The sequence below is a fragment of the Lissotriton vulgaris genome, chromosome 12 (genome assembly GCF_964263255.1).
Source record: "Lissotriton vulgaris chromosome 12, aLisVul1.2, whole genome shotgun sequence".
Taxonomy (NCBI): domain Eukaryota; kingdom Metazoa; phylum Chordata; class Amphibia; order Caudata; family Salamandridae; genus Lissotriton; species Lissotriton vulgaris.
The window spans coordinates 254,401,796-254,427,472 of record NC_141700.1 but is presented as its reverse complement, the minus strand read 5'-3'; the positions used below and the strand labels follow the sequence as shown (position 1 = coordinate 254,427,472).

Below are 25,677 nucleotides of genomic sequence, written 5' to 3'. Positions count from 1 at the left end.
TTAAGGCAGTGACCCTTAACCAAAACCTTGGGGGGGGGGGGGGGGGGGGTGTCTCTTTTTTAGCATAGCAAAGATGTGTGCACCATCAGCTACCCAATATCCCACAAGTCCAATATTTTAATCTGGTTCTGCTATTACCATATACATGTCTTCATGAGCCTTCGATAATAGTACCCCAAAACAGAATGGGTTTTTCTCCATGAGAAATATCTCTTTGGATAAGCCATACCCATGAATAAAGAAGGGCCTACATCCCCATTTCACCAAAATAGTAGCCTTCCCATAAAAAGTTCAATAACAATGCACATCATGTGTAAATAGTCTCTTAGGTACAGTATCTCCGCACAATTCCTCTGCCTTGCCCATCAGAAAAACAAAAATAAATATGTCCGACATCAGAACTCACCTACTCTGTGCGCAATGAACTCATCGTGGAGAACTGAGGAGTTGGCATCAATCTGTATCCAGTCTATCGCTGTAAAGACAATGAGAATCATTAGAAAGGGAAAACTGATGAACCAATGTTATGGCCCACCAATGATGAGCCTAAAGAGTGAAACACTGAGGCGAGAGTGAAAAGTTGACTGCTGAGCAGCTTTAGTTAGAGCCAGAGATCCAAAAAGGATAAGTGTACAAAGAGGAGGCGCTGTAAAAAGGAGTTTGGCCATAGCAAATTGCTGCTAGGGGGACACAAAAGACAGACTATTTAAGTATACAAAAGAGATGGGGTGCATCACAGAGGAAGGGACACAGAGAAAAACTGTGCAATATTAAAGAAATGAACTGGAGAGGGGAGGAAAGAAGAATGTGGTGATTGTTGGATAGACTGTTTGTTAACACAGGACATACCTATGGTCGGAACTTCAGCAATGAAGACTCTCCGGATGGAATTAGCAATCCTAAAATGGAGGAACGGCAACTGTCAGGCGTGAAGCATAGCAGAAACACAACTTACATGCAACAACATTTTAGCTAACCTAGATAAACCTTGAGAAAACGTGATTACAACACTTAAAGGACGTTCATATAGTATCATCCACACTTTTTTTCTAGAAGTGGGATCGCAAAATAGAGTATTGCGACTGGATTGACATCAGAAACCAAGAATTTCTAAAACCTTAATCAGTGCCTGCGGATAGGAATTGCCATGAGACTAAAGGCCTGGTTTAGATCTTGGTGGAGGGGAATATCCAGTTTGTCATATAACGATCCAATTATATCCTATGGATATTATAATACGGCGGACGGGATATCCATCATGTTTGTGACAGAGTATTCCATCCGCCGAGATATAAACTAGGTCCTAAATTTATTTTCTCTCCCGGAAGAAACAATTAAAAGTGAGTGGGTTAAGGACACTGCCCTGGTTCACTTCCGTTTATGCACACAACCTTGAAAATATTATGTCTTCATTCCCTGGTAATCTCACTATAGCAACTAGTCTTGTGCAAAGCAATGAGAAATGTACATATATCTGACTTAAAATATGGTTTTGGCTCTAACTTGTGAAACCACTGAAATTACCCAGCTATTTTTAGTACCACACTCCATAACTTGTGCTGCCTACCATGTTGTTACTCCTTTTTTAGGTTTTGCCTGGCGAAAAGATGCGCTTCTGCGCATCTTTTTCGCGCAGGCGAAAACCTCTTGAGTTGTATACGGGAGACAGGAACGGCCTCCGTCTTTCATTGGCTAGCTCCATAAATGGAGGCTAGCCATTGGAAGACGGGCCTGTCCGTCAATGCCGGACCAGATTCGGGGGCGTTCCCGAGAATTTTTGGCTTTTGGCTACGTCACGCGACGTCAGCCAAAAGCCGGGAACGCCCCCGAATCTGTTCCGGCATTGCCGGCACCCGCCTTCCTGCTCCAGTGTCTCCCGCCGTCCGTGTCCTCTCCCGCCCCCCGCCCCTCTCGATGAACAGCCGACATTGCCGGCACCCGCCTTCCTGCTCCGGTGTCTCCCGCCGTCCGTGTCCTCTCCCGCCCCCCTCCCCCGGTTTAAAACTCTGCACCACGCTCGAGATATGCAGACGGCTGCAAAGGCTTGTCTGTCCATGGAGCAGAGTGAATTAACGGTGGGGTAATTCATGCCTGGGACTCAATCGCCTCTTTTATGGGTGTTGTTTTTGGGACGCAGTGAGTTCAAAGCTTACGATCACAAGTCAAAAGTTCCCTTTGAAATGAGTGGCATCAAAGTTAACTGGAAGCCCATATCGAGTGGAGGTGGGGGCTGGACTTCTCGCCCCAGCAGCACTTGCGGCTACAGACTCAGCCGCTGCATCAGCCATTCTGCGCATGGGGCACATTCATAATTGGGCTTGGGCTCCTGAAGCGTGGGACGCCCGTGTCGAGTGGTGGTGGGAGCTGGACTTCTTGCCCCAGCAGATTAATGCCGAGGAGAAGCATGCCCCTTTTAAGAGGGGGATCAGGCTGCCGCCTTTATCGTGCCTATGAACACACTTAACAAAATAAAAAGTCCTTTTAAATGTCAAATTAAATGCTACTTTTTGTACGTTCTGTAGTCCCGGGAAAAAAGACATTAATTGTGCCATCAGGATACCTCGGTGGGTGTTTTATTAGTATTTTATTTCATGTTTATAGTTTTAAGAGACTTTTTTATCATTCGACTCCGCCCCCTTTCTGTTTTATTTTAATCTTTATACGTTCAATAGAAAACAGACCCTGGGGCCGGGCCTTTTGCTGTAGATTACTTTTGTTTTCCTAAAAGCATTCCTTCTTTAATTGTCGATTCACATTATACAGAATACAAATGGTGGACCCACTCCACAATCATGTTAATTGTAAAGTGTTTTGTGTCAATATGAAATGTGGAAACAACGTTTGGCAGTAAGACATATGCATAACAACCCCCGCCCTCGTGACAAATAAATGTCTTTCCATGCGTGAATACTGCTCGTTCGCCTGTTTTATTCTGCAGCATTACGAGCATGTTTACTGCGAGGTGCAATCATAGCGCCCACAAGGACCATTTGAAAAAATCAAGCGCTAAGCTTGCTCTTCATCTCCCATTCTCTGTTCTCGGTTGACTTAGGAGAGCACATTTTCGCTGCAATAAAGTGGGGGCGGCAGGCAAGTGTAGCGCTGGTTGCACCCCCTGCCTACTAGGGGTGACTGCAGTTCTCCTGAAGTGATTTCCAGCGGTCCGCACCCCACCTACAGGGAACCTCGACACCTACAAGCTGTGTGAGGACCCTCGCTGAGCATGAAGCCTGCCCTCACACAGGGAGAAAGAACAAAGGCGCCAAGGAATGGCGGCAGCGAGTACTGGGACCCGAGGGGTGACCCGGTGCTTTCACAGCCGGCCCCACCGGCCCAGGGGTGCATTCTTGTGAATATGCCTTGGTCCATGTGGGCGGGAGGGGTGGGGGCTCTGGCTGCGAGACCCCCTCCTGTGTATGCGTGGCTGCATTGAAGCGCAGCGGTATTGAGCGTGGAGAGCTGGTGCGAGGGTGTCCCTGGGCTGGGCAGGGGGCGGCTCAGAAGAAGGACAGGGCCTGCTCCCGCAGCAGCAGCCGCTTCTTCTTCATCCGCCGGTTCTGGAACCAGATCTTCACCTGCTGGTCGCTGAGGCTCAGGCGGTCCGAGAGCTCCCTCCGTCGCTGGCGGGTGATGAACTCGTTGACCATGAACTCGCCCTCCAGCTCGGCCAGCTGCAGCTTGGAGTAGGGCTTGCGCTTCTTCCGCGAGCGGGTGTGCATCGGGTACCAGGGGACCCCTGCGGACCAAGAGGGAGGGAACAAGGCAGAGTCAGAGAGGGGTACATGGGCGGACGAGCATCTGTCTCCGCTGCCTGGCGCTCTCGGCGCTAGCTTCCTTTGTCTCAGCACAGCCGCCTTTCTATAGCGCTCCCTCTCCCTGCGCCTCGAAGACTAACTAGAAATACTGCAGGTTAGATAGAGAGACAGAAGGAAACCAGTAGCATCGCTAGGTAGCCCGATAGAGAAACGGGGGCAGATACAATTAATTACATGCCGATAGGTGAGAGATATTATTACACCGACAGATGGGTGGCTATATTGAGGGATAGATAGATAGGTAGGTAAGTCACTAGATGGATAGATAAAAATACAGAGGGGTAGATGAATTAGATACGTGGCTAGATAGACAGACAAACGCATAGATAGATTGATAAATCACTAGATAGATAGATAAAAATGCAGAGGGGTAGATGAATTAGATACGTGGCTAGATAGACAGACAAACGCATAGATAGATAGATAGATCAAGTTTTCTGAAGCTTTAAATGGTTTTGGTTCTCGGATATCTGTTCTGGAGCAAATAGTAGGATCTTTAGAAGGGTCTGTAGACATACTACATTTAAGCATTTTGCGGCCGGCCCAATGATTTCTTTAGAACTATGCTGAATACAGGTCCCAGAATTCCTCAGAGTGAAGTTGCTGACAACATTGGAGCGGGAGCATCCCCTCTGGCCCAGGCTCAGGTCCCATCTAGAGCCGCATTACTCTCTCCTACGAACCTCTGTAATCATCTTCAATCGGCTCCCTTTCGTATAGCCGGTGATACTTCCGGTCAGCCAACCTCAGTCCCAACCCAAGTGCCTGCTCAAAGGAATGGTTCCAACTCCCTATCGCCTGCTCCTAGTACATCCCAAAAATCTTCGTTTGGCAGACTATCCTTCCTGCATCACCATTCAACTTGGGACTAGTATCCTTATATAAGGAGACCATCACCTTGACTAATCAGGGCCGAAGGGTGAGGTGGGCTTCCATTGTTTCCTCAGTTTTTGTCCAAAATTTGATTCTTGCATGTCCAGCTGATTTTCACTCCTGTTCGTCTGAAGAAGAGTCACCCCAGAGTATTCTGAAGTCGTTTCATAATATCAGCAGTTTTATTAAATCCGGGCTCTGTAAGATCGATCCATCTCTCGTAACGTTTGTAGAAAGATCGTTTGATAGGCAGTGTTCTGAAAATCATCAGGATCTCTGGAAACGTCTGCATGAGAGGCCACTTGCCAAGATAAGGTGAAAAGGGCCAGGACTGCTTTTAGAACGGCCTGTAAGGACAGTAAAATACAGCACAAATAGGAGTTGTGAGATAAGTTATTAACTGCTAGTCTTCAGCGAGACAACTCCTGTTTTTTGGTGTGTCGTCAATTTGCCCCTGTTTAGCAATGATCACCTCTCTAACCAGGCCTGTACTATCTCATTCAAGCCCTGGGTTGTTCATTTTAAGGCCATCTATAACCTTGATGAGGAGCCTGAGGTGGGGAGTGATTTGAGGACTGACTAGACACAATCCCTGTGAAGATAATTGGTTGCAGTCAGAATTCAACTTGCGCTGGTAACATTTTACTAGACCTTGGGCTATTGGGAGGAGTTTTATTTCCAGGTCTGCTTTCAAGGAACTCACACGCATCCGCAAGCGCTGGCAATGAACAGACTGTTTTATACTGCACAAAAATACATGCGCAATAACCATTTTATATGACAGATGAGGAAATGGTCGCTTTTAAGTATGAAATTGATGGTTTCTAAGAGTATTCGTGCCCTTCTTCAACAGGTAGACTAAGCATGGCATGAAGGTTACAGCTAGTCCATTATACTAGGGTTGTGTCACCAAAGAAGCATTGGCAAAGCCTGTAGTGCAGATTCAGAGTGCAGATTCAGAGTGCAGATTGTGTGGGTGACTCTATGTGTGTGTGGATGGCTTTGCGTGTGTGGCTCTGTGTGGGTGTAAAATGCAAGAGGTCATGCATTTGCGAGCGATTAAGCTATTGGCATTGTAAATGACAATGCCATTTATTTATGTTTTAAAAAAAACACATAAATAAAAATGTCAAGAGCAATGCCAATAGCTCTAACTTTAACAAAGGCAAAACCATTGCATTGTAAATGCTTGTTTTGTTTCTGCGCTGTTTTGAGCATGGTAAATGGCGAGTATTATGGTGTATGTTGTGTGTATTGCTAAAGAAAACTAGAAAATGTCAGTAATATTGCGCCAGGCAATACTCACTTTTCAAATGTTTTTTTTAAATTTAATTTTCAACCCCCACAACGCAGGCCTTCAGCTGTGCACAGCGGGGTTGGCAGCAGAACATGGCCCATCACACCATAGTCGGGTAACACTTTCAGACAGTCTTCTACTGTGCACAGCAGGGAACTGCTGTGTGGCATGGCTTTCAGACATCCCTTCGTCCAATCCATTGCAGGCAGCTAACACCGGCTACTCACAGCTATAGGCCAAGCCCAGCAGTGGTTGGCCCCTGTGGGCAGCAAGTCCCTGCTGGTTAGTTTCAAACCACCGCTAGACAACACCTTTGGCGGTGGCCAATCCACTCTGGTTGCCAACACAGGACGCATGTCCTTCGGCTCTGTGCAGCAAGCTTTTTCCCTATTTTTTTTTATGGTAAAGTTGTTTTCTTTGTTTTTGTGAACATTTGCAATTTTCAGCACACAATGGTGATTTTATTGCTGTAAGATCGCAATTTTCATTGAAATCCTTCACATCTTTTGGGGTTTAACAAAGTTTTGTTTATTGTTCTAAACATTCAAACGCCTATGGACTCATCTTGGTTGTGCGTCGTAGGACTGGTTAGCCTGCTGGCTACCAGCAATTTCTTCAAATGTGATATTCTGCCACCTGTTATGCTGTTTTCTTATATAGGAGACACTGGCGGACTGGGTGGTTGTTATCTCTCAGCCCAATTTAGCCACACAAATATGATAAAATCAAAATAATAAGCTAATAAAAGGACTGGGGGCCTATCCTGTGAATATGCCTTTGATGCCAATGCTGGTTTCAAAATTCACAAAAACAGCACATAAATGGACAACAGGTTTTGTCCTGAGTTTAAACATTTTTCAATTTATAAGAATCAAAACTGCAAAACACGGTTGCTCATTTGAATGCAACAACTCTCCCCTATACCACATTTAAATAAGTAGACTGCACAATTAATCACTCTCTACCAAAGGTTAATATTCAAGGTGAATAAGGTTCCAGTCCAGTTTTCTTATCAAAAATGTATTGCCATTGTTCAGCCTGATTCCAAGTACTTTCAATAATTTCAAAAAAGAGAGCAAAGAAATATACTTACACAAGCATTGGCAAAGCCAATAGGTATGGTCCATGTTGATTTTTTAGCCATGTTGAACAACAGTGCGAATGAAAGTTTAAAAAAAAAAAACTTTCAACTATGTTGCACAACAGCTGCTCTGCTTACAACTTGGTTTAAAAAAAACATTGAGAAAGCCAATAGATCTTGCATTGGCCAGGCCTATTGGCTCAGTGAATGCTTTCTTTTTATTTGGCAGATGTGGTCAGGGGGAGAAGGGGGAAGCAAAAGCAGGGTTTGGGGTGGGTTGATGTGATCAAGCAACATGCAGGAGGGGGTATGGGGCAAGCAACGACCACATGGAAGCAAGGGAGGGATACTGGGCAAGTAAAGACTAGGGGAGGGGTGGCAGAGAGACGAGGGAAGCAATGACGGGGGAGGGAGCAGGGGGGGGGGGGGACAGGTCAAGCTACAAAACTGGAGGGATGGAGTGAGAGAGGGAGACAGGCAAAGCAACGGCGACCGACCCACAACGCAGAGCAGGACGGTGGCAGTGAGTGTTGAAGCAGAAGAAAAAAGTAGCCTAGGTCAGATTAAACTGGCAATAAAGAACACTCTGAAACAAAGGAAACAGCATTTGGTCCATGTTCCAGGGGAGGAAGAAACACACAAGGAGAAAGTAAAGCTGGTGCTTAAAGACAAAGCAAAAATCATGAAGTGCAGTGTGGTCTGATGGAATCTAAAATCACCCGGGCATGGTGGTAATTTAATATGATAAAGGCAAGGTTCTGGAATGGCAATCGTATAGTTTACAGTGTTCAACCTTGGTCTTGTGAGTAAATATACATGGTTACAGTTCTCTACATTCTGAATAGTCGTACAGCCCACAGTGCTCCAGCTTCAGATGTCATCAAATATTTCCCCCCAAGTAATCTCAGTGTTATTTACCATATAGGACCTAGATTTTAACTTTTTAGAACAACAAATTATTTAGTGGGTCTTAAACTGGTTTATTGTTAAATTTAAGTTTGTCATAAAAATTAAAAATTAGTCCAACAATCTGTAGCCCAAGTGAGGTCAGAGCTATGATTACTGCATCTTCGGTATACAGAAGGGCAGGTATGGGACGAGTGCCTACTTGAGGTACACCTAAACCAACAATAATTAAGTATTTTTGAAGCCCATTGATATAGAGTTAACAAAAACGGTGCAGGCACACAACTCTGCTGTTCAACTATGGCAAGTTAAAAAGGTTTTATACTCCGTTATGTTTGGGTTGTATCTGTAACTAGCAGACACCTCAATGTGCAGTGGTCTAAGAAAGTTGACAATGTTAACCTCTACCCCCAAATCAAGCATGGCATCCCATAGTTTGGACCAATTTAAATGGCTGAAAACCATGCATAAATCTATAGAAGCTAGGTGAAGTCTTGCCTCTTTGGCTATGGGGTATTTGTTTATGCGGAGGTAGATGTTAAGGCACTGCTCAACTGTGCTGGAGGTCTGCTCTAAATCTGAACTGTATGTTGGAAAAGATATGATTATCATGGACCCACACCTCCAAAAGATCTAAAAGAATCCTGTCCATTACTTTAGCAGTTGAATCAATAACTGAAATCGGGCATTATCATTTCAGAGCACCCGTGCCACCCTTTTTAAAAATAGGCACAATGGTTACATGAAACGGAGTAAGAACGCAGGCCAGACCTAACAATGGCTTTAAATACATTTGCCGAATAACAGTAGACATGTTAAGGGCTTGATTTGGTAAACTTTTAGGCATGAGTTTCTTGTTCCCATGGGCAGGGTGCTTGGAATCTTTTTTCTTCTTGGCTAAGGAGCATAGCAAGTCAGTAGTTGAATAGGAGCCACCATTTTCCAACTTGAAATCTCACCTCTGAGCTCTTTGTGAGGTGGCGGCAGAGAAATTTAGTTGGACTGTCAAGTCCCTCAAAAATAGATTTTTGGGCAGTGCACAGTTGTTTTTGAAACAGTCGATCTTCTGATAGTCAGTTTCCTTATGAACACGTGGGAGCAATCTAAGTTACATATTGGTCATTCCTTGCCAATGGAGGCAGCAGATTTCCTTTTCTTCATTTCCCTGTACATGTATATATTATATCAAACTACAGAGTAGTAAATAGCAAGCCAGATAATTCAGGCCAAGAGTGGTGGCCCCGGCCCAGCCCCACTCCTCAGGGCTCTAACGGGCATACACAGACCTCTTCTCGTCCCAGTCCTCACCTTTTGTAGCGCCAACAGTAGTGGACATTCCTTCACGAGGAATTAATGGGCAAGTGAGTCCTCTGGATTCCTAAGGGCAGCAGAGCAGTCAACCTAATAGCTGCCCTAAGACGGCCCATGTAGTGCTACATAAAAGTACTTTGCGCATGTTATATGTGTACCTTGGAAACTGCTACAAGAAAAATCAAGACAAGTCACACTAAGCACAACTTTAGATTAAATTACCTTCTCCCCGTGATTCACTTGAATGGACTCCGCTCAAAGGTATCATCTATAGATCTGTTGATGGAGTTATCTTCAACAATGCACGGTCAGTCAAAGGACTGCAAAGCCCAGCAATCACCACCAAGAACCACTTGCTAAAAGCACACTGCCGACCACTCTGCCACACGCGATTCTACCCCCAGTTCCCCAAGAGAGGTGAGCTCAGTAGGTGACAGATGCCCATAAAAGCACAGGAACAGGGGTCCAAATGAGGTAAAAAGTGAAAAGCTCAAGCCTAACACAGCCGTTGCAGAACCAGGCAACCAGCTGAGGCAGTAGCAAAACTAGCGGTAGGGAGGAATGGAGACCTGAAGAAACCAGAGGAGTGGGCGTGGAATAGAAAAATAGGCAGCATCCAAGTACTAACAAGCATTAGAAATGCAATAGGTCTCGCAGCATTAGAGTTAGTGCTTTTAGAATTGTTAATGGGTTTTTTTGTAAATCTTTAGCATGAGGTTGAGGGTGAGTGAGGGTGAGTGAGGGTGAGGGGTTGAGGGTGAGTGAGGGTGAGGGTGAGTGAGGGTGGGTGAGGGGTTGAGGGTGAGGGGTTGAGGGTGAGGGGTTGAGGGTGGGTGAGGGGTTGAGGGTGAGTGAAGGTGAGGGGTTGAGGGTGAGTGAGGGTGAGGGTGAGTGAGGGAGGGTGAGGGTGAGTGAGGGTGAGTGAGGGTGAGTGAGGGTGAGTGAGGGTGAGTGAGGGTGAGTGGGGGTGAGTGAGGGTGAGTGGGGGTGAGTGGGGGTGAGTGGGGGTGAGTGTGGGTGAGTGGGTGAGTGGGTGAGGGGTTGAGGGTGAGTGAGGGTGAGGGGTTGAGGGTGAGTGAGGGTGAGGGGTTGAGGGTGAGTGAGGATGAGGGGTTGAGGGTGAGTGAGGGTGAGGGAGGGTGAGGGGTTGAGGGTGAGGGGTTGAGGGTGAGTGGGGGTGAAGGTGAGTGAGGGTGAGGGTGAGTGAGGGTGGGTGAGTGTGAGTGAGGGTGAGTGTGTGTGTGGAGCGATATGAATTAAGGGACTAACTGCTTGCCCGCATAAACATGTGTATATTGCTCAGTGTTCACACCTTCCAAAATGTGCGTTCACTTCGACACTATCACTTCATTCCATATTCCTCATGAAAAGTTGCATACAGAAAGGAAATAACTAATGTGTAGAAAGATGGTGTTCCTTTGCCATATTAGTAGGAATAAATAGGACTTACTGCTGTGACCATTTGTTTGTATGTAAGTACACTCTTGCAATTCAGACAACAGGGCCTAGAATAAGGAGGCCCAGTAACCAGGGTGCAGCACGGTCCTCCTCGCACCCGAGGGCGTGTGAAGGACGTGCACCCCTCACCCTCGAGCCTCGATGGATCTGTCCCGCTCAGACTCCCTCAGCATAGGCCCGGGCTCCCATGGCTCTGTCAGATGCGTTGTACATTCTAGGAATATCTCAGCCAGAGGGCTGGAGCGACCGACGGACGGAAGCTGCGTGCACGAAGCGCGTCACTGATGCTTATATATCATATACGAACAGTAGCGTCTCTGTTGAGATAGGAAACCATTAATAACGGATCGGTTATGTGCACTTATCTAGACAGTGTGTACACACAACCCATGATAGACGGGGACAGCTGACAGACATCTCTTTGTGTTGCTTCACTGTCTTTATGCATTTATGCTGCATTTAGGTTTGAAGACTCCTATATTTGATCACACTCAGTACATTTTGATTTATTTTAAGGGCGAAACGTACATTACGTGACGGCTGATGTATGAACGTAAACAGTGGCAATTGTGGGAGAGGCGGGTGTGAACTTGCGTGGTGTGTGTCTGTATACGTGTGCTTGTCTGGTAGGGGCATGGTACAGAAATGTAAGAATGTGTGTGTGTAAGCGTGCGTGTCTGAGTGTGTATCTAAGTGCGTGTTTATATCTGTGTTTGAGCGTGTGAGGGCAATGTGTGTACGTCTGTGTTTTTGTGTGAGTGCATGTGTGTTTGTTAATAAGATCATCTGCGTTTGCGTGATTGTGTATCGATATATGTGTGTGTCAGTGTGAGGATGTTTGTGCGTATCTGCGTGTCGTAGAGGGTAGGTGTATGTATTCGTGTGTGAGTGTGTCTTTGGGTGTGTGTCTGGGTACTTGTTTGTTTATTTGTGTCTTTGGGGGCGTGATTTGCTATATATGTGTGTATTAGTTTTTGTGTATATCTGAGTGTGTGCCGGTGTATATGTTTGTGTAATATGTACGTTAGCTTGATTGTGTATTAGTGTGTGAGAGAGAGAATGTCAGCGTTGTTCAAATAATAACACTGTTTTGCAGGTTACTCTGTCATTGATTCAAAATTTCAGACCGGTTTCTAGAGCCATACGCACGCTGTAATTATGGTGTACATTGCAACTGCATAGGATTCAAAATTGAGGACCATTTCGACACTAAACAGTTTTTGAGGTATTTGCAGCGTTTACAAATGTACTGAGTAGGTGTACAACGTCTGTCATTGCCAGTGGGGTGTACATGTCAAGATGAAATTTGCATATTGTACATTGCTCATTGGTGAGCCTATTTAGTGCGGTTGTGTAGATTTGCCGGCGGTTAGAGTGCGCAGGGCCGCCTGCAGCGGGGAGTGAAGCCAGCAGGCGTGTGAGGCGGCCGGGGAGCCGGGGAGGAGTGCGGGAACAGACGGGAGGAGAGTGGGAGGAGAGTAGGAGGAGTAGGGGAGGCGAAGCCTTCAACAACAGGAAAACAAAAGGGGAACAGCGATACGAGGCAGACATCAGCAGTATTCAAATTATCGGACGTCTGCTCAATCTATACCCCAGACCCCGGGTTTACATGGGTAAATCCACGCAAACTGTATAGTACCTCATCGGCTAACACGCATCTCTGTCAGCGCTGCCGCGTGGGAGTTTCTTTTTGCGTGCATAACAATCAGGAGATTCCAAGCAGCATGCCAGTGTGTCGGAGTGCCAAAGGAGCGCTGTGTTCCGGACGGGGTGCATGCATGACGTCAAAGCGCACAGCCATTTTGAAAGCAAAAGTTTGCAGTATTTAATGCAGCGCACTGGAACAGTGATGTGCACACTTATTTGCATATTGTTTTAGCTGAACGTCTGAGGCACACGTTTGAGACCCCATAGAAGTAACACGGCGGGAAGGGGAGGGGGCGGAGAGGGGAGAGGTGCGAGTAAAATAAACAAAAAAAAAGAAGCCGGAGGGAAGAGAGGGGAGGGGGGAGGAGAAATGCGACACGGCGGGAAGGGGAGGGGGCGGAACGGGGGCGGAGAGGGGAGAGAGAGAGTAGGCAAGGCGACACGGCGGGAGGGGGCGGAACGGGGGAGGGGGCGGAGAGGGGAGAGGTGCGAGTAAAATAAACAAAAAAAAAGAAGCCGGAGGGAAGAGAGGGGAGGGGGGAGGAGAAATGCGACACGAAGGGGAGGGGGCGGAACGGGGGCGGAGAGGGGAGAGAGAGAGTAGGCAAGGCGACACGGCGGGAGGGGGCGGAGCGGGTAAACAAACACGGACGTGCACGCGCCCGTGACTTTTAAGGTCAATGCGCATAAGCTTAATGCGCATGCGCATTGACCTTAAAAGTCACGGGCACTGCAAGGAATCGCCACGATTCCTTGCAGTTAGATAAAGAGTCGATGAGCCCCTATAGTCTCGCTTGCTCGATGCGCATGCGCATCGACAGGCGAGACCTAAAAAGGTTCGTAAGACTACACCTGCCTCAAAGCCAAAGCGAAGACGAAAGAGAAAGAGAAAAGTAACTTCGCAAAGATGCAACCACAAGAATTGAATGCTTTCCTCTCTGACTGTCAGTGTCTGTAGGAACACAACAGAGAAGAGGTAACTGGGAAACAAGCAGGCATCCTGTATAACTTGTGGGCAGCCATGGCAGGAGTAACAGGAGGCCCTCATTGCCACTACTGTCGCCCCAGAAGAGGAACGATTACAAAGTTTACTAAAAGATTGGCAAGTTTTACATATCTTAACACCAGTAACATAGCAGGGCTTCCACTGCCCCTTTGACAAGGAAAAGGGGTCTACTGCCCTTGGCTAGGTACTGATGGGAAGACATGATTGGGATACAGTGAGCCCTTCACAGCCCTGAGCCCCCATGCCACTATATTTACTACACTAATAATCGCTACACCCCTGTTCTAGATTCCGACTTCATCAGGCATGCATCATACTATAAGAAAGGTCAACAAAACTCTCAGAATGAGTTTCAAGGGAAAGCGAAAAATACGGGTTCTACATGGACCGGGCTGTAGCCTGTCCCCAACTATGGGACTTACCTGGCTCCCACAAAACACCCAACGAAACAGTGCTCATACTGCTACTCCCACTAAAACAGTCCTTGACATATGGGACCAAATAGCTATCAAAAAAGGTCTTCCACGTTCCCCTACCCCAATACCTCTATTGCTAGGAATCCTGACTTCTCACCTGCTTTTAGCCCGATCTCATCTCCTGAATGGGTGAGGGGAAGAGCATAGAACCCTGCAAAATCTCTTCGCAGGGAACAATATCAAGTCTTTCAAACAGTGCAAGCACAATTTAAGTATAACAGAAAACACCTGGCTCCAATACAGTCAGCTCAAACACTGGGCTTTACATTAATCAAACCATACGGCTGCCACAAGGCCATTTACACACTTTGAGAAAATTATGTGCGTATTTAGGGGAATGAAGGGTCTGGTACCTAGGACCTTTTGCTTCCTACAATAGTCACAGCATTGTGTTACCCACTCGTATCAAACTCGTTGGATGATGGACTTGGGAAAGGAACGATCACTCTTGGAAGGACACACCAATTCTCTCCGAAGTATCCTCTAGAGAGAATTTGCATACAAAGTGATGTAACAGTGGTATCTGACCACAAGGAGACTACATCATATATACTTCTCCTCAGCTTAATGCTGGCGATGCAACGAAGAACCAGGCACCTTCCTACACATGTTAGGGTCCTGTGTGCTCATTAAAACATGCTGGTAAGGGACACTGGGGCATAGAAAGGGTGCCTTGGGTTACTGCCTTCCATCTAACCCTGGAATTCTCCTCCTGGGATTGAGATCAAGGGTCATGGAAGGCATGACTAGTTCAGATTTGGCGCTCATCCGATAAATGTAAAGGGCAACTGAACAGCTGATGGCCCTTTATTTGAAAAAGCAGAACTCCCACCCCAGCTCTCTATGGTTTTACAGGATGTGTCAAGTTAGGGTTATGGAGCAAATAACATCACACACAACAAAAAGAAATTTGAGTCATGTGGCAGCCACTCTTATATTACATGTTCCGGCGGGAACACCAATGCTTCACACCACAGAGACTCAGGGCTCTGCAGCTCTATGGCTGACCCTTTTGATCACCCTCACTCCGATCCATCGTCTTCATGTCCCTTTCCCTGGTTACCCAGGTGGAGAAGCCACAACTCTATATGTCTCCCCTTCTTGTGGGTACTAGCAAGGACACTTCCTTACCGAATTTCTGGGGTTGGGGGAACTCAGAAGCAGCCCACTTACACTCTTGAATCCTTTCAGGCACATACCTCCCCACACCTTATTAAGGGCACTATGAACACCAGGGAGGTCTCGAAGTAGTCCTCTCCAAGAAGTGTATTATGCCGTGCTCCTGGCTTTGTGGTTCCTAACTCACGTTCTCTGCCCTTCCATTTGTTGGCTTTCTTTGCTTTAGGCTGTGCAGCTTGAGTTCGTACCCCTCCATGCTAACGCTGTGTTTACAGTAATCTTCCACAAACCTGTTTTCTGTAATAGACAGGCCTATACATCTAGTTATCTGGTCACATTTGTGGGGCATTATAAGAGAGAGGTCAAATCTCAAGCTGTGTTTTCGTGGGAGCCTGGTGTTTATTTTCCTATCAGCTGTTTTCAAAGTGCGAGAGGTTATAGGAAAGACGAATGCAGCATACTTTCTCCATGGAGCCAGCTTGTGCCCTTTAAAAAAAATTGTTTAAACATAGCCATCTCAAAAGGTATCTTGTTCTTCAGCTCATAAAACATGTGCATGTTTTTTTTACCAAATTCCTCCTCCTGGACACGTCCATTTAATTTGTGAAATAGTTTTTTAAGAACAAAGTACAAAACCGCATTTCTATGTCATCGTCAGCCTAACACAGTGATCTTGGGCAATTTACACTGTTAGTGGCCCATTCACTGTTAAGCACAGGATAAGTTCTTTTCACAGAAAAGAGCCTGCCACATTGTAACACAATTTAAAAATGCATGGTTTTCACTTTGAAGTGTAAGGCATATGCTTTATGACATCTGTGGCAACTTGTTTTGGAGAGTTGGATACGTTTAAAGGCACTTTTTATGAACGCTTTTGTTTATATTTAGCTACACAATATTTATGTATTCCGTCTGCAACAGTGACTATCAGGACATACATATTACAGGATAAACATGATTTTCTCATTTGTCCTTGCAGGCACTAGGGTCATGCTTTGAATTGTGCAGCAGGTGCAGTGGCACCAGGGCCAAAAGCTCTTTGAAACCAACTGAACACCAATTATTGCTACGTTTTGCTACTAAACAAGCAGTCACACGTGCAATTACCTTGCTGGCACTAGAGACATGATTTAAATAGTGCAGCAGGGGCAGTGGCACAGGGGCCAAAGGTCCAGGAAATCCACTGAACACCGATTATTGCTACGAAAGAAGTCACAAATACAGTTACCTTGCAGGTACTAAGGTCATGATTTGAATGGCTCAGTGCCACAGGGGCAAAAATCTATTGGACACCCTCTGAACACTGATTATTGCTATATTTTACTACTTAAAACAGTCAGTGGATTTTATTTGTTCTTTTGTACCCATTGCACCCAAAGTAACACATTGCTTAAAGAATCACTGTAATAAAAGCTGTAACCTATTGGACTTTTATGTCTATCTACAACTTATGTTACATTCAGCGCATTTATATGGCACAATTTCACCGTTTTGAACAGTCCTAAAATGCTGCTGAATCTGGACACTAACATCTGGGCAAGGGCAGTCTCCATTCTATAACATTAGCACTTCAGTCATTGTAAACACTGTACAAATACTTATAACTTACCATTTGGGATTCCATACCAAGCAATGGCAGAGCCAATTGGTCTTGCCTATGCAAGATCTACTGGCTTTGTCAATGTTTTTTGAGCCATGTTATACAGTAGCGACAGCTTCAGTGCAGCATAACTAAAAATATATTTTTTAAGCGCTATTACACGAACACTGGCTGGGCCATACAGCATTTTTACATTAGAAGCTTAAGATTTAGACAGTGGACTACAACTCAACATATGCATCATCACTACCGTCAATAACAAATATTATTTAAATATCAAACAATCCTGTGTGCAGTGATTCAAATGTGCCCCCTGTCCAGCAGCACCACCCCTCACAAGGGGATTTAGAACAGAGAAACTAAATTGGAACTGCACCACCGCTAGTCAAAAAAAGTCCATAATCAAATGTCCATGGATATTGAAGAATCAATGAAGGACATGGCTGCAACTACACTATATAAAAAAAAGACATGTGCACAAGACAGGTTCTACATAACCAACAACACATATTTACACAACAGGTATATTACATAAACATAACATTAAAATGATAATACAGTGTTGTGCAGCGATCCTAGTGTGTCAAAAAAATCCATTAGACATCACTCCCAAGGTGACACACGTCAGAGGCTACATGGACAATTTTTACACATTGATAGAAAGTATTGACCCACATATGTGAAAGGAAAATAAGGAGAGAAAGGGAGAAGTAAAATAAAAAGATCAAAGTCTAATTAGTGTCACCTTGGGTATGATGTTTAATGGATTTTTTTGACACACTAGGATCGCTGCACAACACTGCATTATCGTTTTAATGTTATGTAATATACCTGTTGTGTAGATATAAGTGTTGTTGGTTATGTATAACGTGAATTGTGCAAATGTCTTTTTTATACATTTTTTAACTTACAGCCTTGAAGAAGTCCTATGTTTAAAAGGACAAAACGCGTTGGCTGATGGTTTGTTTTATGAACTGAATAAAGAAGAACACACTATATATTGTGTAGCTGCAGCCATTTCCTTCATTGATTCTTTAATATCCATGGACATGTGATTATGGACTTTTTTTGGCTAGCGGTGGTGCAGTTCCAATCTAGTTTCTCAGATTTTTTACATTACTTTCAGCCATTTGCAATATAGCTAAAAACACATTAGCAAAGCAAATAAATCTCACATAATCATGGGAAGTTCGAGTTGGGGAGGGGGATTATTATTTGAGTCAGGTCTTCCTCCAAGCACATGCTGGAAATTCCCGGAATCGACAGAGAATAACATCGCCCACATTGGCCCATTACTGTCACTTACTCCACAACTCACTCTGTGTATGCCCAGTTACACCGCTTAGAAAAAAACATAAAAAGATTTACAAAAAAAACATGGGTCCTCAAAATAAGATTCAGGAGTCAATGCAGCTCGGAAGATCAAGGAGCCTTCTCCAGATCACATTGAACATGTGAGTGAAAAGCCACCTTTCATCTATGGAGCTGGATACACGGGAAAAATATGGAGCTGAATTCTCCCCTTCAGAGCTAATGTGTGTTTTTGTCTTCCCTTGGAGGCCGTTCAGATAGAAATTAACAATTTGAGTGAGGAAGATTGGGTTTTTGCTTACAAAGTGCCAGAGAGAATATGTGGAAAGCACATAAAGGCCCTTTTTCCAGGTGAACTATGGGGAACTTCTTCCCTTGCTACTTTCAGATCTGCCGGTTTGAGGACCAACTGACATGACCATTCTTCCACACCTCTACGAAGCATTAAAATGTCTCAGTCAAGTGCAGTTCTAGCCTACGTTAAGTCATGCTTTATGACATGGAGCTAGTTATTGCAGCGCCCCCACCGCAGCTGTTTCATCTCAAGTTCATAGAGAATTATTTTGCAAAGCAACTATGACGCAGTTATCACTTGTTGCCTTTTTGACATCAGAAAATGATTTTACTTGACAGCCATTGATAACAGTGTTCCAACTTAGCTATGCTGTACAGATGCAGCACATGGAGCCACAGTAAGAGTTTCAACATTGTGCACTCAGGTTAGTTATGCCATGGCAAGATACTCTTTGAATTGCATAGGATATAGCTAAGGTGAGAAAACATATGACAAGAGCATAATACATTTATTTGCAACCAGATGTTTACCATGTAGTGTTTAGAAAACAGGATGTCCTCCTTCATAATACTACAAACTACAGTCCTCATATGCATATGTGTTATGCATTTGGGTTGCTTTGCACCTAGGTTGCTCAGCCAAGATAATAGAGTCTCATTGCCCGGACATCCTATGCATTGTTCTTAATTTTCTGGATGGTAGGTCGCTGGCAGTGATTAATATTTATTTACGTCCCCAACCGCACCAGTTGGGTTTATCAACTCTGGATGCCCTGGAGGATCTCCTTCACTCTTTTCCCCCCCCGTCGTATCACAAAATCATAGGTGCCGATCTTAATTGCCATTTCGAACCACTCTTGGGGGTCCCTTCAGTAACCTCGGACGAGGATGAAAATTGGCTGATCCCGGACTGTACTATGTACCCGCAAAAGCGCTTACTGCCCCTGGCCCTTGCGATCAACAAGTTGGTTGTCTCACATTCTCTTAGGGCCTGTAATGGCAGACTTCTTCCAGACATTCCAGGTTCAAGTACCTTTAATAGACCAGAGAAAAGTACGACCATAGATTATATCCTGGTAAATGTAGAATTTTGGGCTCGATAGCTTTTTCTGTCATCCCAAGGGTCGATAGGGACCATAATTTATTATCACTTGAATTATCAAACACTTTGGGTCACCGTAATGAACTGGGGGGAGCTGAGACTACTATTAACTTGAACCTGGTTACAGCGGCAGGTGGTAGACTAATCAGGTGGGCAAAGACAGCGTTAGCGCCTGATAAGCTAGCGGAGTTATATCGTCACGTCGCATGCTCTCTAACAGAGGTTTCTCACCTCTTGAGCTCTACTTGCGATCCCCCCCATCTCCACCTTCAGAGTTTGCAGTGTATCCAAAACAAGCTTCTCCGTTCCCTGGCCGGTTATTTTTATACTACCGATACCAAGAGGCCAAGGGTAAATAAGTGTGATCATTGGTTCAATAAAAACTGTAGGCTGGCTAAAAATAACCTGATAAGGGAGGTAAAATCGGGGTCCCAGTTAAGCATTAGAAATGCGAGGGAAATTTATAAAAGTTTGATCAAGAAGGCCAGGGCCAAGCGGGAGGCCTCAAGGTGGGAAAGTATCAAAGCAGCCCTGGAAGCTCGGGATTATAGGTCTTTCTGGAACCTTGTCCGAGTTGGGTCGGCTGAAGGGACATCTGCTATCATTCCCAACCTTAGTGAAGAGGTTTGGCTAGATCACTTCAAGCCTCTCTATTCACTCAGCAATCCCGAATCCCGTTTAGATCGAGCATCCCAAATAAGTACTCCTGAACCAGTGCACCCGGAGGGCCTGGGCCTTGTTTGCCGACCCTGTTCCCTCCTTGAAGTTCAGGTGGCCCTCAGAAGTTTGACGTTGGGGAAAGCCCCGGGCCTCGATAGGATCCCCGGAGACCTATATAGTAGTGAACAAAAAGTTTGGGCCCCCTACATTTGGGTTTATTTTAACGGCATTCTACAGGGGTTGGAGATCCCTCAACCTGGCTGGGAGCTGAAATCATTCCCATTCACAAAAAAGCTTCCCCTCTTGACCCGGCCAACTACCGCCCCATCAGTTTGATCGACGTCCTCCAGAAATTATTTGCCCGCTTCCTTTTAACAAGGTTGCAGAGTTGGATGGATGAATACCGCATCCTAACCTCCCTCCAAGCGGGTTTTCGTGCAAAGGTTTCTACTATTGACCAACTGTTTAGATTACAGTTGGTCTACTGGAAGACGGTTTCTATTGGGGCAGGTAGCTTGTATTTGATTTTCGTGGACATTTAGTCCGCATTTGACCTGGTCCAAAGGGACATGCTCTGGGCAATATTGTTGCAGGTGGGTGCCCCGGCCTACCTGTGCCATCTATTTCAATCTATGCACTAAGGTACATATGCAAGGGTGAGATTTGGGAGGAGTGGGGAGCGGTCGGCTCCGTTCCCAGTGGAAAAGGGAGTTAGGCAGGGGTGAGTCTTGGCCCCCACGCTCTTCTCCCTCTTCCTTAACGGTTTGATAGACCACCTACTGGGAGCTAGAGACCTGGACTCTCCAAGCTTAGCGGGGTGCAAGATATCTGCCCTAATGTTCGCTGATGACACCCTCTTACTGTCAAAATCATCTACAGGCATACAGCGTACATTAGAGGCATTCTGCTCCTTTTGCAGACTGAGGAACTTGGAGATTAACCTCTCTAAAACCAAATTCATGGTTTATAACACCAAACTAGCCAATTGTCCTCACCCCCACTTGGATGGAACGGTGTTGGATCGTGTGTCTACCTTCGATTATTTGGGGGTTACATTAAATGACAGAATGGATTGGAGGTCTCATATGGCTAAGGCTAACCTGAAGCTGGCCCAATCAACCGGCGGTATCCTAAAGGTTTTTAACGATACTTCTTCTAAATTGCCGTGTCCGCCCATGGAAATTTATAAAGCTAAGGCGAGAGGGGGAGTGCTCTATGGTGGAGATTTATGGGGTCATGTCAGCGCTGCCCCCCTATCTCTCACTGAGAATAGTTTTATTAGGCATCTCCTGAGACTCCCTATGAGTAGCCCCCTGACTTCCCTTCGGCTGGATTTAGGTTTGGTTCCCATCCAGGAGATTGTCTCTTATCGTCCCCTCCTGTATTGGAGACGTCTTTGGTCATCCCCCGAGCTCTTGAGCTATAGGGAGGACCTGGGGGATCTTTTGTCCAGGGGGAGCATGGGGACAATTCCCCGATTAAACCCCATTAAGCAACTTTGCCATGCCTTAGGTAGGGGGGACATGTGGTCGTCCCCCGAGGAGACCTGTGCCCTGTATTCCAAGAAATTATTGAGTGCGGCCCTCAAGCGCTACCGAATGGAACTTATAACAACAAACTCTTCCATGGGCAGACTGACCGACACCTTTCTGGATATCAAGGTCCATCCTCACTTTTAGAAATTTTTGGATGATATCCAGCCTCCCCTGGCCAAGAAAATATTTATCCAGTTTAGACATGGTTCATTGCCTCTTAGGGGCTTAACACACAAGTGGTCAAATGCCCTATATCAAACGAGTTCCTGCCCAGGGTGTGCGCGTAGCAGAGAGACAGATCAGCACGTTCTGCTCTTCTGCCCCTTTTACGCCAAGGCAAGAACGAAATGGATCATTCAACTTTGTAAGTCCAGGGGTCTTAGGGACTACAGGGAGGTATTTAGAATCCTTAAATATGATAACATCCCTCTGGTAGTGTTTGCAACTGCTAGATTTCTTTTGTCCATGTGGTACTCGAGGTGTGCAAAATAAAACAAGCATTGGAAATGCAATAGGTCTCGCATCATTAGAGTTAGTGCTTTTAGAATTGTTTATGGGTTTTTTTTTGTAAATCCTTAGCTTTCCTGTAGCCAATGCTAAAGAATTACAAATAAAAAAGCCATAACAAGAGAAATGTTGTTGGAAGTCTCATTGGTAGAAAGTGCACAGGCAGTGTTGCTTTCGAAGGGAGTATACTATATAATAACGTTACAAGACAATGTCCCAAGCCTTCACGCAGAAGCACGCAGATTTGATAGTGGCCAATTTAATTTCTCAAACACCTGCTCCTCTTTGCAACTGCTTAAGCATATTTTACCTCACTTATTGGCCACCTTTGATAAAAATCCGATTCCGCCGTCAAAGTAACGCTCCCGTCTTGTCATTAAAGTGCGTGTTCAATGAAATGCTAACATTTCGCGGTTCAATGTCAGACAGAGCCGGGGCAGAGGCAAGCTAATCTGCCTCAAAGTCATGTTTTATACACACGATTACAAATGGAGTCTTCCTCCCGCTCGGCAGAAAAGCAATCTCAAATCCCTCATCTCTTAAGTATATTCCGAGCAACGGAGACCTGTTCTTTCAGCATTACTGAACCAAGAGATGAAATATGATTGCACCGGGCAGAGATATTGTAAAGGAAAGCCGCCGCACCTCTTGTTTGCATCGTATCAAAGCACCTTCTTAAGGATTAGCGCACTGAGGCGCCGGGGTGCTTCACTTGTAAAATACAAAAAACAATTTGATGGACAGAATGTAGATCAATGACTTACATTCACCCCAGTACAAGGATCTGGGCCTAAATCCATCGTTTTTTGCACTCCACACCACCCTGGGTTAGATAATGGCTTCATGCAAATCAGCTCTGACCCTGTGCCCCATGGGAACAGTCCAGTCAGAACTACACAGCCATATCTTGACGTGGGTCCCAGGCACTCCACACCACTGGAGTTAAGCTAGCCGGGCTGATGAGAGGTGTTACCTACGCCCAGACATCACTTGTAAAATAAGCACCGTTCAATGCGAGATCAACGGTGGCACTAAGTTAAATTCATGTTCCCAGCTGCAAACAATCCATTTACTTCCCAGCGCCCGTTCATGGCACCATTATGATATAAAAAAAAAAAAAGAAGTATACTACCTGGAGAAGGAACATATTGCGTCTTGAGAGTAGGAGGAGGAGGAGGAGGGGGGAGGAGAGTAGGGGAGGCACGGCCTAGCGGCCGTGCAACCAAGAAGTGAAGAGACAAGACGGAGGGAAGGCAGAAAAGGGGAGGGGGGGAGGAGAAATGCGACACGGCGGGCTGGGGAGGGGGCGGAGCGGGGAGAGGGTGTGAAAGCAGCAGGGGCCTGGAGTGCGGCTGAGGGAACTGAAGAAATGCGACACGGCAGACAGGGGAGGGGGCGGAGCGGGGGTGTGGGAGGAGTGCGCCTGAGGGAAAATACATGCAAGGCAGGCGGCTGGGGGCATGTGCACGCGCTTTTAAGCTCAATGCGCATGCGCATTGAGCTTGAATTTCACGGGCACTGCAAGGTATCGCCACGATTCCTTGCAAGTTGGTTAAAGACTGTTTAAGCCCCCATAGTCTCGCAAGCTCGATGCGCATGCGCATCGACAGGCGAGACCTAAAAATGAAAGTCCACAAACTACCAATCCTGTAGTAGTATAAACATTATAATGAATGTGGTTCTCTATATGTACTATGGTTAGGGATTGTTCATCGGGAGCGCTGTTTCTCTTTTTTTAACGTATCCAATCAAATTTTATGATTCTTTTTTAACCACTCCATGAATTTTCTGTGTGCTAGGATTCTAATGTACAACTCCTTAAAACATCTTTACTTTTAGCTGTAATTGTGTATTTTATCTGTAATTATGTACATATGTCTTTTTATGGTTTTTACCGATAATAAAAGCTTTTGACTGGCTGGCATATGTGTTTGGGTGCTGTGGTTAGCAGCCAACTTGCTGAAATTTAAGCATCGACAACATGGGCAATTCCGGACAATTTAGGCAGGGTCTCGAACCGAAACATGCTGTATCTACTGTTGTGGACTTCAGCCCACCCATATGCTTGCCATTTGCTGGCTTCCACGTCGCTCTGCTATTCCTTCTCCTCCTTGGTCCATGGCATGCATGTGTCATGCCTCTTCCCGAATTAAGCCCGAATTATTGCATTGTTTATGGGCTCCTTTTTAGGTCTCGCCCTGGCGAACGCGCGTGAAGCGCGTTCTCGCCGCGAGAACTATAGCTGTCGGTTCAGCCGACAACGAGTGGAGACAAGAGCTGGCCACGCGCAGCGTTCTGGCAGTAGGAATAGGTCACGCGCGTGAGCTTCTGCCGTAGACAGCATGGCAGAAAGAATCGGATCGCGACGCACGCCTCGTGAACAGTTCACGTGACTGACTTTGGAATGCAGGGGGAGTCTGCAGAGGGTTGCGCGGCGCCGATAAACAGGCTGGCTTTGCCTCCTCCCGCCCGCTGTCCATGTCCTCGTTCCCTCCCCCTGTCCGTGTCTTTGTTCACGGACGCCTCCCGCTTATTGCAACAACACACTCATGCCACACAATAGCACAGAAGGTCCTTGCAGTCACTGCATGGACACTCGGACATCCACAATGAACTCAGCAGCGAGCATGGTTAGGTAATGAAGCACTCGGTTTTACACATATCTTGCTGTCTGTAATTCCTGGTTGCAGTATTCTTATACGATTACAAGCATGGAATGGGAAATAACAGGCAGAAATAAGTGTTACTGCAACAATTTGTGAGTCATTTCGTAGATCCGAGCTGTTTCCCTGGTATAAGAGCCTGTAGGCTTGACATGAATGATTTGTCCACAGAATCAAATGTGGTGTCACCGCGTGCTGAGTGCCGTGCGCCTAGTAGTACTCATGTTTCTACCCAAATCAGCCGCCTATATGAAGCACTCACTGCAAAGCAGACTTCCTGCACGCATTCTGTCTCTCATGCACTAAGGCAAAAAATCTCTATGGACACTCACAGCAGCGACATGCACAGATGCTTCACAGACTCACTGTGTACTCTCATTCATGGTGTATGCGCACCAAGGCCACTTACTGCACACATGCGCTTATGTAGGGCTTTAAGTAGGATGCAAAAACTGTGGTCTCTCAAAGGGGCGTGGCCAATGTAATTAAGGGCGTGGCTTAAAACACATAGGCTAAAAATATGTGTTTCGCATAGTGTGCTGCCTGACTTGTATTTTGTTGTTTTGTTGTTTCTGTCACTGCATCCAGAAGTTTGATACAACGAGTAACATCCAACCTACAGCAAGTAAGGACTTTTGCCTTTGTAAAAGGTTGTAGTTGCATAAGATAGATAGGCAGAAACTATGGCTTGTATATAAAATATTGAAAAAGCTTCCACTTAAAGCCCTGGCGACACCACGACGATGGGTATCAAATTCTGAGGAATAAAATAGGCCAATCAGGTGTAGGCAATATCAATCCACAATAGGCATTCGTTCTTGAAACGCCACCACGGCTGCAGGTGAAGGCTTCAAAAACAGCATGGTTGAACCTACATAATAGTTTGAGGACAGCACGGTGGAGCAGCGGCGTTGCTTCACACATCAGTGGGCAGACACGCATGCTGGCTAGGGGTGCGCTTGTTGTTGTTCTTAGTGGCCGGAGGTGCGCTCAGTGTTATTATTAGTGTTTCATTT

At 45.8% G+C, this 25,677-nt stretch overlaps 1 protein-coding gene across 1 annotated transcript in view; it reads right to left on the bottom strand.

Moving 5' to 3' along the window:
- POLR2C (RNA polymerase II subunit C) overlaps positions 1-25,677 on the bottom strand; it is an 80,997-nt gene that overhangs the window by 51,318 nt on the left and 4,002 nt on the right. The window contains exons 2-3 of the mRNA XM_086947786.1: positions 850-899; positions 407-475 (exon numbers count right to left, since the gene is read on the bottom strand). Coding sequence (XP_086803912.1) covers positions 407-475; positions 850-899 — 119 coding nt within the window. The remainder of the gene's footprint in view (positions 1-406; positions 476-849; positions 900-25,677) is intronic.